Source organism: Leptonotus elevatus, chromosome 17 (assembly GCF_054856555.1).
Source record: "Leptonotus elevatus isolate MCC_2025b chromosome 17, RoL_Lele_1.0, whole genome shotgun sequence".
NCBI classification, from domain to species: domain Eukaryota; kingdom Metazoa; phylum Chordata; class Actinopteri; order Syngnathiformes; family Syngnathidae; genus Leptonotus; species Leptonotus elevatus.
The window spans coordinates 5,382,076-5,397,965 of NC_141255.1; the positions used below are offsets into that span (position 1 = coordinate 5,382,076).

The 15,890-nt window shown below is 41.0% G+C and overlaps 2 protein-coding genes across 3 annotated transcripts; both read left to right on the forward strand.

Annotated features, from left to right (window-relative positions):
* Positions 1-353: 353 nt before the first annotated feature.
* On the forward strand, positions 354-12,881 carry LOC147159434 (nectin-4-like). Of its 2 annotated transcripts, XM_086058641.1 has the most exons (13): positions 406-470; positions 3,333-3,416; positions 3,565-3,648; positions 4,852-5,043; positions 5,123-5,290; positions 6,925-7,206; positions 7,292-7,409; positions 10,253-10,407; positions 10,618-10,765; positions 10,837-10,912; positions 11,182-11,232; positions 11,471-11,641; positions 11,728-12,881. In XM_086058641.1, exons 3-13 carry the CDS (start codon positions 3,594-3,596, stop codon positions 12,079-12,081), a joined length of 1,770 nt encoding a protein of 589 aa, XP_085914767.1. In that variant the 5' UTR covers positions 406-470; positions 3,333-3,416; positions 3,565-3,593; the 3' UTR covers positions 12,082-12,881. The 2 variants fall into 2 exon arrangements, with proteins under 2 accessions (XP_085914768.1, XP_085914767.1); XM_086058642.1 differs by lacking the exon at positions 3,333-3,416 and having other exon boundaries at positions 354-470.
* LOC147159435 (ubiquitin thioesterase OTUB1-like) lies at positions 12,847-15,092 on the forward strand. Its single transcript, XM_086058655.1, has 10 exons — positions 12,847-12,942; positions 13,385-13,446; positions 13,541-13,639; positions 13,709-13,827; positions 13,901-13,985; positions 14,054-14,234; positions 14,302-14,431; positions 14,498-14,594; positions 14,764-14,908; positions 14,984-15,092. The coding sequence occupies exons 1-6, from the start codon at positions 12,900-12,902 to the stop codon at positions 14,120-14,122; spliced, it is 477 nt and encodes a 158-aa protein (XP_085914781.1). The 5' UTR covers positions 12,847-12,899; the 3' UTR covers positions 14,123-14,234; positions 14,302-14,431; positions 14,498-14,594; positions 14,764-14,908; positions 14,984-15,092.
* Positions 15,093-15,890: the final 798 nt, after the last annotated feature.

The window sequence follows — 15,890 nt, forward strand, 5'->3', positions numbered from 1 at the left end:
GTTACACATAACAAGGAGGGACATGAATGTAACAACTATAACAATATGAATTACAGCTTCAATTTTGGAGCCCCTGCTATTTTCATTTGATTTGCTGCCCCTGGGTTCCTTCTTAACAAAGTATGGTATTTCCTTTCACTCCAATGTGGATGACAACCAGAACTATGTCCCGCTGGGCAAAAATATTTTTAAACGATTTTAAATTGGATCGGCAAAGAAGAACATAAGCACTTAAAAAAAAAAGAATTAAAAAAAAAATGTTGTGTTACTCACTTTTCCGTATTGAACAGTTGCAAATAAAAAGGAAAGGATGAATAGAATGTAAAAGTTTTTGCTTTATTTTGACACGGGCTCTTTCCGGTGTGCACGTTTTAGCCACTTGGGGGCAGTATAAACAGTCATGTAGGCTAACGTACGATAAAACTAAGTCACAAGAGTATGCTTCGTTGAGTACGAAGAACAAGATACCTGTGAGTAAAGTGTTTTTACACCATTTTGGTGATTACATTGTTACCGCAATATAGATTCTACTGCTAAATATTATAGAATCTATGCTAAATTAGCACGGTTGTTTTTAAATATAATTGACAATTCGGCCAAGTCAAAATGGCGGCCTTGCGTGGTGAAATTACCCTCTGCGCTTGTTGAAAAACATTGGACTTTTGAGGATTATTTTGATTTCAAAATGTGATGTAATGTCGTTTGACTACTATAAAAATCTGCTCAGCCACATAGGCAAAGGCGTCGTTTGTTTTAACCGTGGAAATGAAGTGCTAAATATTATAGCATCTATGCTAAATTAGCACGGTTGTTTTTAAATATAATTGACAATTCCGCCAAGTCAAAATGGCGGCCTTGCGCGGTGAAATTACCCTCTCCGCTTGTTGAAAAACATTGGACTTTTGATCATTGTAATTGGATTTTTGAGGATTATTTTGATTTCCAAATGTGATGAAATGTCGTTTGACTACTATAAAAATCTGCCCAGCCACATAGGCAAAGGCGTCGTTTGTTTTCACCGTGGAAATGAAGTGCTAAATATTATAGCATCTATGCTAAATTAGCACGGTTGTTTTTAAATATAATTGACAATTCCGCCAAGTCAAAATGGCGGCCTTGCGCGGTGAAATTACCCTCTCCGCTTGTTGAAAAACATTGGACTTTTGATCATTGTAATTGGATTTTTGAGGATTATTTTGATTTCCAAATGTGATGAAATGTCGTTTGACTACTATAAAAATCTGCCCAGCCACATAGGCAAAGGCGTCGTTTGTTTTCACCGTGGAAATGAAGTGCTAAATATTATAGCATCTATGCTAAATTAGCACGGTTGTTTTTAAATATAATTGACAATTCCGCCAAGTCAAAATGGCGGCCTTGCGCGGTGAAATTACCCTCTCCGCTGGTTGAAAAACATTGGACATTTGATCATTGTAATTGGATTTTTGAGGATTATTTTGATTTCAAAATGTGATGAAATGTCGTTTGACTACTATAAAAATCTGTTCAGCCACATAGGCAAAGGCGTCGTTTGTTTTCACCGTGGAAATGAAGTGCTAAATATTATAGCATCTATGCTAAATTAGCACGGTTGTTTTTAAATATAATTGACAATTCCGCCAAGTCAAAATGGCGGCCTTGCGCGGTGAAATTACCCTCTCTGCTTGTTGAAAAACATTGGACTTTTGATCATTGTAATTGGATTTTTGAGGATTATTTTGATTTTCAAATGTGATGAAATGTCGTTTGACTACTATAAAAATCTGCTCAGCCACATAGGCAAAGGCGTCGTTTGTTTTCACCGTGGAAATGAAGTGCTAAATATTATAGCATCTATGCTAAATTAGCACGTTGTTTTTAAATATAATTGACAATTCCGCCAAGTCAAAATGGCGGCCTTGCGCGGTGAAATTACCCTCTCCGCTGGTTGAAAAACATTGGACATTTGATCATTGTAATTGGATTTTTGAGGATTATTTTGATTTCAAAATGTGATGAAATGTCGTTTGACTACTATAAAAATCTGCCCAGCCGCATAGGCAAAGGCGTCGTTAGTTTTCACCGTGGAAATGAAGTGCTAAATATTATAGAATCTATGCTAAATTAGCACGGTTGTTTTTAAATATAATTGACAATTCGGCCAAGTCAAAATGGCGGCCTTGCGTGGTGAAATTACCCTCTGCGCTTGTTGAAAAACATTGGACTTTTGAGGATTATTTTGATTTCAAAATGTGATGAAATGTCGTTTGACTACTATAAAAATCTGCCCAGCCACATAGGCAAAGGCGTCGTTTGTTTTCACCGTGGAAATGAAGTGCTAAATATTATAGCATCTATGCTAAATTAGCACGGTTGTTTTTAAATATAATTGACAATTCCGCCAAGTCAAAATGGCGGCCTTGCGCGGTGAAATTACCCTCTCCGCTTGTTGAAAAACATTGGACTTTTGATCATTGTAATTGGATTTTTGAGGATTATTTTGATTTCCAAATGTGATGAAATGTCGTTTGACTACTATAAAAATCTGCCCAGCCACATAGGCAAAGGCGTCGTTTGTTTTCACCGTGGAATTGAAGTGCTAAATATTATAGCATCTATGCTAAATTAGCACGGTTGTTTTTAAATATAATTGACAATTCCGCCAAGTCAAAATGGCGGCCTTGCGCGGTGAAATTACCCTCTCCGCTGGTTGAAAAACATTGGACATTTGATCATTGTAATTGGATTTTTGAGGATTATTTTGATTTCAAAATGTGATGAAATGTCGTTTGACTACTATAAAAATCAGTTCAGCCACATAGGCAAAGGCGTCGTTTGTTTTCACCGTGGAAATGAAGTGCTAAATATTATAGCATCTATGCTAAATTAGCACGGTTGTTTTTAAATATAATTGACAATTCCGCCAAGTCAAAATGGCGGCCTTGCGCGGTGAAATTACCCTCTCCGCTTGTTGAAAAACATTGGACTTTTGATCATTGTAATTGGCTTTTTGAGGATTATTTTGATTTCAAAATGTGATGAAATGTCGTTTGACTACTATAACAACCTGCCCAGTCACATAGGAAAAGGCGTCGTTAGTTTTCACCGTGGATATGAAGCATTTCCATTATATCTTGAAATGCATCCATTTTTAAAACCCTAAACATTCTTGAATAAGGGTGTTAAAAAAAATTGGGGTCTCCATCGGTGCCGAACCGCGAGTGTGCAAGAGTCCACTGTACTTGTTATAACTGAACAAAGCACTAGCTCAAATACACAAAAAAGTGGCCGATTTGGTGGCTTTTCTGGCAGTCAGTTTTTGTGTGCCTGGGGGATTTGTGTCTTGTCTGCAGCCACAGGCAAGTAAAGACAAGAACAGAAAAAACTGTCGCCCGGCCTCCGCCAAACCGGAAAGTGAGGTGGAAGCAAGTGCACAGGTAACGCAAACAGGTGTATCACTGACAGGTGAGCCTTTTTTTGCTCTCACCATGTGTGTGATGAACCACCACAGAAAAAAGACCGAATGCTAGGATTTTGGCTTAACACAGTATTTAGGACTCTATATACCAGTATGATGATTTGTAGGCTCAAGAGGTGCAGCAACTGTTGGGAGGATGTGGTCCTGGCTCAGATGGCTCTTGCCGTGTCTCCTAGTCCCATGGATCTCTGGTAAGGAGACTTTAATGTTTTTATCGTGGGATCTATCAGTCTTCCTCTAGGCTATTGAACATACACTCCTAATACTATTATACGCACACCAAATTTGAGTATGTCAACAAAAACTCGTTTCCCGCAAGCAATCTTGTCCAAATCTGCTACTTTTCTCGCTGTTGCTTTTTTAGCATGTGATCGACTTAAAAGTGTTCAGGAAATGAGCATATATTTCAGGAAATCCAATGTTGTCCCAGAATGAGCAAGAAGCCTGTTAAACTTGCTAGGGTGACTATAAAACTGCAATGAATAAAGTATTTTGAATCGGAATAATGATCTTATCCTGTTTGCACGTGCCAATGCTTATTCTGTTTGTGTGAATGGCATTTTGTGGTCTTTCACTATATGTCACTAGCATAGACACAATGAACAAAGATATGTGGTTACATTTTACATATTTTTTTAAGGCCCTGACTCATATGGATTTAATGATTTATTAATCGCTTAAAACTTGACAGATATGAATTACAGGCAGAACATTTGATTCGTTTAAATTTGTCCTTTTGCTTACAACTTTTTTTGGGGGTCATGTTTGATTGAATGTCCTATGGTGTTCCACAGGGTTCCCTTTTGGAGCCCCTGGGTTCCATCTTATGGGGGCAAGCTGGTGTTCATGGGAAATGCATGAATCACGTAACGCATGCAGTCCCGTCCACACCGCGCAGTGAATCATTGTGAATCATTGCCTTTGTTACTGTGACGAAAGACTTGCATTTGTTGTAGTGATGTGAAAATATGAAACCAAGTAAATACAAGGTCAGCATAATCAGTACGGACACTTTAGCCTAATCAAGTTGGATTCATATTTTTCTTCCTTACTCTAAGATAAATGTAACAGGATGTCTGAAGTGTATGTTTGCGGTTTGAGGGTCATGTGGCTGCTTATCTGTACAGCAAAGCCATTTGTCAACAGGCCGCATACACGACACATTGTGACTGTCATTTACTTGCGTACCTTACGTCGTTAATTCCTGCCGTGTCCAGACACGAGGCGCTATGACAGGTCATCTCACGTAACTCGTCAAGCGACATATCTCTGCCTACCCGTTCAACACAGCTCCCCTTGTTTCGAAAAGGACAAAAATATCGGGACACTGAATTTGAAATCTATTCTATTGTCACCGTTTCGTAGCATTTTTCACTGTCGCTGTTTCGTCACAGTGACTCGAGGAGAATTTGTCGAGCGGCCGCCGGATGACTCCATCATCTCCCTGGCTGAAAAGGAGACGGTCCTGCCCTGCCGCTACCATCCTAAGGAAATGGAGTTGGTGGTGCAGGTCACATGGTACAAGGAGGCGTGGGACGACTGGGAGCAGATCATCACAGCTTACCACCACATTGACGGCCAGACTGGTAGTTACATGTACAAATCATGTAAATAATGTTCCGTTTTTTCCCCACAATTAAGACAAATGTGATGTGTTGTTGACAGCTTTTGGGGCGTGGTCTGGCCGCGTGCGATTCAACAGCAGCGTCCCCACTGAGGACTCGTCTTTGGTGCTCTTCAGCACGGACGTCTCACACGAGGGGCGCTACAAGTGTCACATCAACTCCTACCCTATGGGAAACTTTGACCAAATAGTGACTCTCATTGTCTGGAGTGAGTTTCTCATCTTTTTCCAAAAGACAGAATCAAATAAAGAGCGGCTAACGAGTAGCGGCCGAGAGGAATGATGACACAGGTGAAGCCCGTCAGTCGGTTGATGAGATGGATAGAAAAACATCCATCCACTTACAAATCAACAGTAAAAATGTATTTATTTCATCCAGGATTTCTCCCACCAATATCAATATTAATATATTTTTTAAACTTATTGTATTACAGGCAGTAGAGGTTTAAAAATAAATTGATGAATTATTTGTAACGTTTAACTTCCTCTAGGCCAGCGGTCAGCAACCTTTCCTGTCTTTAGAGCCATTTTAAGGTCAAATAATTTAAATAACCCAAAATGTGTGTGGAGCCGCAAATCAGATTGTGATGAAGGAAACAGCGTGTTAGTCTAATGTACTGAGGGCCCAAGAAGGCCCTAATTAGAGCTGCACCACAACACAAAATAGACAGCAGAATCCATCATGTATACACATTTTTTTCCACCTTTCCTCTTCCCTTTTTGGATTTGTTTTTTTTAATTTTTCATACTTCATTTCTCATACACTTTTAGACTTTTTTTTATCTTTCTGACAAATGTCTGACATTTTATGGACCTAGGGTCATTTTCTGGCTCTTATTTCTTTTTTGGACATTTTATGGCTATTTTGGGACATATTTTTCAGACTTGTTTTGCTATCAATTTTATGACATTTTGGCAATTTTGTGTATGTATATGGTAATTTTCAGGATTTCTTTTGTTTTTGGACATTTTATAGTTACTTTTTGAATGTTTATTTTCTGACTTTTTTTTTGTCTTCATTTTTGGGATTTTTTTCCTGAACATTTTATAATTACAGTTGAAGTTTATAGTTACTTTTTGAGAAAAAAAAATCGGCCTTTTTTGTGTGTGGCAATTCCAAAGATTTTTGGGGATTTGTTCTTTTGTTTTTGGACAATTCATGGTTACTTTTTGAACATTTTCTTTTCCACTTTTTTTTTTTTTTTTTTTAATTGGGGCAATTTTTCAGTGATTTTATGATAAATATCTGATTTTCCTCTTCGGACATTTTATGGTCACTTTTTGGACATTTTAGTTTGTTTGTTTTTTTTACAGCCTTTTCATCTACCTTTTCTCTAAAATTTGGACTCTGACCATTTTTGAATATTTATTCATTTCTTATCTAAATGAGTTTATTTAAAGAATATTTGATCTAAAAATTAAAAGTGAATATGTAAAATTATTAATTTGTAAAAATGTTTTTTTAGAGATCCCCAGGGAGCCACAGGAGAGGGATTAAAGAGCCACACGTGGCTCCAAAGCCGCAGGTTGCAGACCCCTGCTCTAGGCTAATGCCAAATAATAACAATCTGGTTAATGAAAAGTAATCAGAAACAAATGATTTTGTTGCTTGCATGCTAAATACATCTGTATCAGATTATATTTGATGAAACAGTCTGAGCATGAGCATGTTCATATTGTATTTTGTTTTATTCTTAACAACTGTAGTTTAGATGATGACGCTTGACAACCATCGCTGACACATTTTTCAAATAGTGTCCCAATTGTCCAGTTCCACTGAAATAGGCTATTGGTATTGTGATTCCAAACTTCAGAGATATTTGACATCATGTTTGTCCTGCAGCCATCCCGATCTCCTCCGTGGATCCTGTGATTCTGGTGGAGGGACAGTCGTATCGGCAGGCGGCGTCGTGCCGCTCTTTGGCCCGCCCGCCGCCGCAGCTGTCGTGGGACACCGAGCTAAACGGTCGGTCCAACAACCGTTCATGGGTCAACGGGGACATCACCACCCACTTCTCCTTGCACCCGCTGAGGAAAATGAACGGGAAGAAGCTGGATTGTCTGGTGTGGCATCCGACGCTCACGGCGGGCCCGCGTAGGCACCAAAACAAGCTGGTTGTACACTGTGAGTGGGATCCCAAATTGGATGAGCAAATCCGGTTCCAAACATTGCGTACGTGCTTAACTGGCTTGTATGTGTCCCTCCCAAGTTCCTCCCGATTCCGAGATATCGGGCTACAATGGGGACTGGTATGTGGGCCTGGAGCATGCGGCCCTGACGTGCGTGAGTGGAGGAAACCCCAAACCAAAGCAATTCACCTGGGCCAGGTACAGTAAGACCAGACAAATGAATGGCTGTCTGTTGACTAAGTGTCTGGTGTTACTTTTCCAGTAACCGTGAGTGTGATTTCACCTTGACATCAACATTGGCATATTGCCTTTGCGTTGAACCCGCCGTACTGGAGTCATCGTGTGCTTGCTCAATTTGGGGGATTAAAATCAGTCATCAGGGTGAGGCAGAAGACGTTATGGTTTAAGAGGAAAAACAACATGTGTCGATTTATTTTTATCGCGGGGAACATCGTAGTTATTGCTTGAGGTGCAATCACGTTTTTTTTGTGTGCTTTGGGTTTTAAGATTCACATTAGTACAATGAATGAAAAAAAAACCTTGCTTATGATGGAAACAGGTGAGAAGTCTGCTTTAAAACTACATTTACATTAAGGATACAATAATTTGATACCTGTGCCTAGCAGGGCTATAATAGTTTTGAACTTTTCATGATAGTTATTTTTTATTTATTTAAAATTCAGTTCGTTTTCATAGCTAGCTCGTTTGTTAATTATTATTATTATTATTATATATTGAAATGCTTCGTTTGAAGTTAGTTTGATTAGTATTAGTTTTTGTTTTTTAATAAATGGAGTATTTGTCGAGTGCAAGACAACAACAAAAAAGCTCATGTATGATATTAATTGAGAACGACGAAAACAGTTTTGCTATATTTATAGTTAGTTTTAGTTAGCTTTATAAACTTGCTATATAAAGATGTAGCTTCAGTTAATTTTCACTTTTTAATACTTAACGAAAAATGAACGTTGCAGTTTTAGTTTGAGCTATTTCATTAGTCTTTCCTGAGCTAGCTTGGCATGGTTTAGCTTAGATTACCTTGTTGCGTAGGGCAGGGCGATTACGTCTACGATTGCGATTAGTGAGTGTAATAAGTTTCAGGTTGACTGTGAGCATATACTAGATCAAACATGGCGCAAATATGCGCCAATCCGGGTCGACCTTTTTCTGCCAAATTTAGTTTGTGTAACGTGGAGCAGAAAGGATTTGTCTCAGTTGTCTTAGTTTGATTTATCTGCTACAGTAATTCATATGTCAATAAAATAAACATTTTATTTATTCTTTTTTTTTGCCATATTGTTTGAACTTGCAGTCTGACCCAAGTGTTTTTTGTTTTTTTTATGTTGATTGTAACCATCAGCCAACACGCACAAACACACGTGGCGGGCCAAACCTGTTGCTGTTGTCAATAACAGGCATCTGGGTGAAGCAATCGTTGGTGGCACTTCGTCGTGTTTGTGCTTGCACAAAATGTAAGTTGGAGGAAAAGGGAAAGGTAACCAAGATTACAGAAGGAACTGAAAGAGTTTGAGCAAGACGGCCGATGAGAAAGAGGAACAGAATGGATGAAGTCATTCAATGTTTGGCTGCCTCAAAATGGTGCAATTGCTTCATTTTATTTCACGTAATTGTTGTCTCGTGAATGTCGTCCGCTCGTTTGGGTTCTGTTTCCACCTGTTCTCGTCAACCTATCAGCTGCCTCCAGCTTGTCCAGGTGTGCCTCATTGTCTCGTCTGCTTGTATTAAATTCTCTGGTTTCTTGTGGTTCGTGTTGTGTCATTGTTGTTGCTGGCATAAGTCATGAAGCTTTTGTCATGTCTGAGTGTGTTTTGGTTCCTTGTGTTCCTTTGTTGCTTTGAATCTTGATTTATTGTTACCTTATTATTTTTATTTTAAATACAAACTTTTGGGGAGATCCCGCCTTCTCTCTTGGCTTGCCAGTCTTGCTTCCCTGCATTAGGGTCCAGTTTGCTTTCATGCCATGAAAAATCTTGAATTTAATGTTATTGTGTTCACTTGAACTCTTTAGACTTGTATCTATGTGAATAAATGCATTAATTGAACCTAAATCTGAGGTAAAGAACAAGCACAGGTACAATTTTCGAGGGGGGGGGGGGCTTTAAAGTGGATATAAAAAGTATACACACCCCTTCTCAAATGTGGTTGGTAATGTAAAGAAATGAGACCAGGACAATACTTTTTCTGTACACAACTTAATTTAAGATGGAAGTTTTTTTGGGGGGGGCTTACTATATTTGCAATCGTATGAGTTTGAATGTGATAGGTCAACTCCAGTTTTAAGAGCATGTGCACACTTTTGAAATTGCATTATTTTCATTGCTTAATATTACTTCCTCTTGAAAAGATTAACTTTTTTTTTCTTCGTTTCAATGGTTAAGGCCATAAGACATTAACTCATTCACTGCCATTGACGGCTAAAAACGTCAAAAATACATTTGAAATATTTATTAGTTTAACATTTTTTTCCTCTTTTGTTAACAAGAGTATGAAAAGCTACAATTTTTTATTGTACATTTAGAACAGATATAAAATGTGTGTTTAATTGTGAGTTAACTAGTAAAGTCATGCGATTAATTATGATTACAATTTTAATCACCTGATGCCCCAAATGTTTAATAATCTTTTCTTTGTTTTAATTCATTCGCTGCCATTGACGGCTATAAACGTAGAAAATTCATTTGAACTAATTTCTATTAGTTTAACATTTTTTTTTACTTTTGTTAACAAGAGTATGAAAACCTAGAATATTTTTTTATTGTACATTTAGAACAGATAAAATTTGCGATTAATCGTGAGTTAACTAGTGAAGGCATACCATTAATTACAATTAAAATATTTAATTGCCTGTCGCCCCTAATTTTTTATATATATTTTTTAATGAATTTATGGCAATGAATGAGTTAATGGTGGATTTTTTTTTCCTTAAAGGATCAGAAACATTTAAAGAATTGAATTTTATAGCAGGTGAAGAAGCACAATGCTTTTTTTAACAACTTACGTTGTGTCATATTGTGTTATAGACACGGAGACAATTTGCCGGAGGGTTTGATTCCTCACCCCAATGGAACCCTGGAGTTTGGGCGCCCTCTCAACCTATCGGACAGCGGCACCTACCAATGTGTGGCGAGGAATGAGGTTGGCGTGGGCACTGCGGAGGTGGAGATTACCGTGTCAGGTAGATGACAAAAGTTGAGACTTTGACACCCCTCTGCCCATACATTCACATTCAGATGACTTTATTGATCCCTAAAAGTCCAAGAAACATGAAAACAAACAAAGCCCAAGCTCTGCCCCTTTAAAGGGGAGCACAGTACGAACCTGGATAAACATAATACCACAGACAACTCGGCATAGTCCTAACCACTCCCTGCTTTCCCTACTGCAGAGTTTCCCGAGAGACAGATGATGACGGAGAACATGACGATGGTCATCGTGGGGGTGATAGCTGTGGGGCTGCTCCTCTTCATGTTGGCCATCATCATCACTGTCACCTGTCACCACAAGAGGCTGAAGAGGGAACTGAGCGAGAAGAAGTATGAAATGCGATGAATACGTTGTTCAGTGAGTTTATAGAACCGGCGATCTCATCTTTTATTTTGCACAGGGAGGAAATCAGCGCTCTGTCCTGGTATGCTTCTTTGAGGAGGATCAACTCGGTCAGCACCGATGCAATTCGAGCGGTACAGAATGATTCTCTCTCCCCCACGACACAGAACAAACATCCCGTTTTCTCATCCGTCTGCGCGACCCACTTCTGCCTATGAGGCAAAACCATCCGATTTAGTCAGTGCTTCTTTGTCAGACATGAAATGAAGACATAACGAAGCACTCGGAATGAGACAGGAAAGCATTGCTTTGCCTCTCTTGAGGAAACTGGAAAGTTTGACGTGCGAAGTTGCAGTAAGTTTGTACGCGACTATAAAAATCTGTCTGTTTCCTGTCATTGCAGTCGGAGGAGAGCATCCCGCTGAGGGTGGAGGGAACCTTGTCCTCCCTTGGGGTCAGTCTGCTCACTGCAATGATCAAACTTGATGCTTGTTTTATTCCTCTCTGACTCTTGAGTGTAGACACACAAAAAAAAAACATTGCCTGACAAAGAGCCCCTGGTTCTGTTCCCTTCCTGTGGTGCCATTGAATAAAACACAGTTACCAAATCATCAAGTCACTCAGCTTGGTGCAAAAGAGGAACTTCTCACCATCAGCCTCTTGTGATCTGTTGCTGTTTCCTGTGCTGATAGGAGCTGGCTCCCAGCCGCGAGAGCCACTCGACTATCTATGGGAGGTCGGGAGGAGGGGAAGGAGGAGGGGAAGGAGGAGGGGAAGGAGGAGGGGGAGCGTACGACTACATGGGTCGACCGGTCCTGCTCAACTCGCAGAAGGGCAGAGAAAGCCTGTTAGACCGTGATGAGGTACCATCCTTCCCCCCCCCCCCCCCCCCAGTTTTACAGTTGCACCTACATTAAATAACTGTGTGTTTTGTGAATGTGTGGAGCAGGGAACTCTCCTTCCATGCTGCGTCCCAACACCGTTGCCTATCAAGCCCATCGTGCCGCTAAATGAGGAATGGTCAAGGGCAGGGAGCTCCGTCAGATCTCTGCGTCACCCCTCCCTGAGCTGCAGCTCTCCGTCCGTGACCGACAACGACGACGAGGTGGATGAAGGCCTCGAGGGTCCCGCTAGCCGGGAGCTTGGCGATGGCCGGGAAAGCCAGAGCACGCGCTCCCAAGTGTCTGTGGAGCACAGTCCGGGAAGTGAGCTCATAAATGGCACCAAGACTTTCAAACCAAAGACGAGCCCCGCCGTTGTTAGCCCTCATGCCTCCTTGGTGCACAAGGCCCAGATTGTGTAGCAGGAAGCTGCTCACAAACAAGTTTACAAGATGTGCTCCTTCTGTTCCAAATATGTGCCATAACAAGCTCCAAATATGGCAAATATTAAGTATTATTTTGTCTCACATCTGTACTTTAGTTTCATTAACATCAGGATTTGTTTCCCTCAACACTAAGAATATATTTGAATTCAATTTGACTACAAAACCTTTTGGGGGGAGGATATTTCCACGTGCCACTTTCTTACTTTGGTACGCTCCTTTTGTTACAAATAATTGTTGCCTAGCAAGAACCCCAAATATGGCAAATCTGACATTTATTCTCATTTATTGCCACTTCTCCAACCTAATGTTTTTTTTTCCACAAGTTTGAAAATCATTTGAATACAATTTGACTAAAAACGGTTGTTTTGGCATCTGCGCAGTGGAAAGCAATTTGCACAAAAAATTCCGTTGTCTTCAGCGTCCTTTAGTGGCGATGTTGGAAAGTGCAGAAAGTGTGACACTACAAATGCCTGCAGGTATATTAGTTAGAGCTTACAAACATGTATATAAATATTGAAGAAGCAGATTTAACAGGTTTGGATCGCCGTTTAACAACTGTTACTGCGTTATAAGACTTGATGTCTTTGTTTTGACCCAGTTAAATTGCACTTTTATGTGTGATAAGGGTGAATATGATGTAAACATATTCAAAGTTGTGTACGATACGTTTTATTTTCAGTGTACGACTTTTTTCTTGTACCACGCTGTTGTTCGTACGTCACTGTTTTTGTACGTTTGTCAATGAGCAATAAAGTTATGGGGAAAAAAACAGGAAACAGATCTGGACAGCTAAGATGGCGGAGGAGCAGCAAGAAGCATCACAGGGGGAGATGGAGGGTGAGAAAAGCAAAGTAGAAACAACACAGCAACACGCAGCGAGTCCACTCAATTCTGGAGGTTCAAGTCACTTCGAACCCGAGTGGTTTCGTCAGTTTAGGGCCTGTGTCCTTCCGTGAGACGAAGCGGTTGACACGCAGCGCCCAAATAGAGAAAGGAGCCATAGCTTGTTGGCTAATGCTAACATTGCTGCACAAAGAAAACGCTTGTTTGACCACTTTGTCAGGCGATTTACAGTCCTGGGATTTTTTGACATAAAATGAGTGTTAAAGCGATATAGTAGACGTTAAACGTAAATGACGTAGGGGGCGATGTGTTTTGTTTTCTAACTCGCAGACGTTGTAAATACATACCACGTCACGTCATTCTCATTTCACCTGTTTGATTGATTCGAGCATTCACCCACAAGTTCATCTACATATATGACTGCCCTCTTTAATAGGAGTGAATTGCTTGGCGTACGATGAGGCCATAATCGCACAGCAGGACAGAATTCAACAGGAGGTGAGAATTTTACCTTAAAGAACTGCCCTCGTTTTGAAGTTAAGATTCTAATAAAGTGATTCTTCCTCTAATCGTCCATGGGTGGCCCGTGTAGATAGCCAACAGTAACCCGTTAGTGTCGGAAAGAAAGGAACTGTCAGTGCTGCAGAGGGAGTACTCCGAAGAAGACACAGTTTACCAGCTCAAGATCAAGGTCAGTGAAACCTCATCAATTTGTTCTGCATTTCACCCATGGCAATATTGTTTTGCTGCTTCGTCACAGGATTTGTACAAAAAATATTCATACATACGCAAGACAAGACCGGACGGCAACTGTTTCTACAGAGCCTTTGGCTTTGCGCATCTCGAGTCTCTACTAGATGACAGCAAAGAGCTGCAGAAGTGAGTGCTCGTTGTTACTAAGCTTAAGCAGTATAGACGCGTACGCAATACGCATCGTTGACTCTCTGCTCAGGTTCAAAGCGGTTGCGGCGAAAAGCAAGCTGGACCTTGTTAATGAGGGATTCACCGAGTTCACCATAGAGGACTTCCATCACACTGTGAGTTTGACAAAACATTTGTCTTCCGTTTTGGAATTCCCCCCGTCACTTCGCCACTTTCCCGCTAGTTCATGGGCCTGATCGAGCTGTGCGAGAAGCAGCCGAGCTTAAAGGAGCTGCCTCCCCCAGCGGTGTGATGCTGAGAGGTTCCGGCATCAAGTGGGACCTGCGCAAGTCGCAGCCGTACGACAAGTACGACGAGGTGGACTTCGACGTCCCGATCGGAAGTAACGGCGACTGCTACGACCGGTGCGTAAACGACGGGGCGCTCTACTCCTCCCTCGCACCCTCCTCAGCTCAACCTGGCCTCGCGCAGGTATCTGTGTCGCATGGAGGAGATGAGGCAGTCGCTGCTGATCATGCATCAGGCCCTTAACAAGATGCCGGAAGGTGAGATCAAGGTGGACGACGCCAAGGTGGCGCCACCTAAGAGGTCTGAGATGAAGGTGAGTCCAACGCAAAACAGCAGAAATGAACTACAGTGCGCTGACACTTTTTGTTGTTGTTGCCAGATGTCCATGGAGTCGTTGATCCACCACTTTAAGTTGTACACTTGAGGGCTACCAGGTCCCTCCAGGGGCCACATACACCCCCAAGGAGGCCCCCAAGGTGAGGATGTAAAAATGGGGAAAAAATTGTCTTATGTTAGTAAAATTTGGAAAAAATCTCAAATGAGCAATAATGTGTCTTCTCCGTTAACTAGTTGATGAAGAAAAACATTTAGGCTATTGTGATGCAAATTTCTTACTGGTATTTATTTGCGTGTTTTTGCCCCCAGGGGGAGTTTGGTGTTTACTTGGTGTCAGACGGTTCCAGCAGACCCTACCGCTGCAAGATCAAAGCGCCCGGATTCGCCCACCTGGTACGACGCTGAAATAATAAAAACACAGGACACATGCTCGCAGACGTAGTGGCTATCATTGGTGAGTGACATCATCAAAATGACCGTCCTCCTTTTTCCTGCTGTTATGGTCACAATTTTTTTTTTCTTCCAATAGGCACGCAGGACATCGTATTTGGGGAGGTGGACCGCTAAGCATGATATTGCCCACCTAATATTCTGTGATGTATTCTGCCGAATAAATATTTTATGGTCAGACTCAAAAAGCGGACTGTCATTTGTAGTGCGAGTGGAAAACAAGGCGACAAGAGAGCAAAATGGTTTGACTCAGCTGTGGTTTGGTCGTCAAAAGAGGGAGTGGCCTGAGCAGATCTGAGGCAGATGGACCTTGTGCTCAGACCACAACTTCCCCCTCTCAGCTGTGACTTTTTTGGTGGATTTTTTTGTTTGGTTTTTTGCTCTTAGTCATTCTTAAGAGTACAGAAAAGCAGTTTGGTCATCCCGTGTCGTGGACCCGGTAAAACCATGACCTTGTGGTGCAGGAGCCCGTTACTTGCGGCCCTTCCTCTGTGGATGAGTTTCGGTCCAGCTGGTGAGTTTTGGATCGTGGGCACTGAAGGAGACAACTTTTTTATTTATTTTTAAGAATTTGTGCTATTTTCTCGCCTGTGAAAAGAGAAGTTGACTTTCTAAGGCGTTGCCTGCCGTGAGCGGCTCTGATGTGATGCTGCATTAGAAAACCACACAAAAAATAACACTTTTAACTTGAACTGACATGAAAGTTGGTGATTGTCTTCTGTTCATCTGTCCGACTGATTGATTTTCGATTTTGGAGCCACCCACCAGCCAAAAGTAGTGACTGGACAAATGTCACTACCGTCATGTGATAAAGTCCTTTCAAGAGTGATTAATTTCCTTTCAATTTGAGCACAAGACTTAAGAGTGACTGGACACTTTATTAGGTACCCCTGTATCATAACGTAGTTTGAGAAATATTCATACTGAATTCATATGTACATTTTTAAGAAGTCACAATTCCATTTATCTTCTTTCTGTAGCCGCTC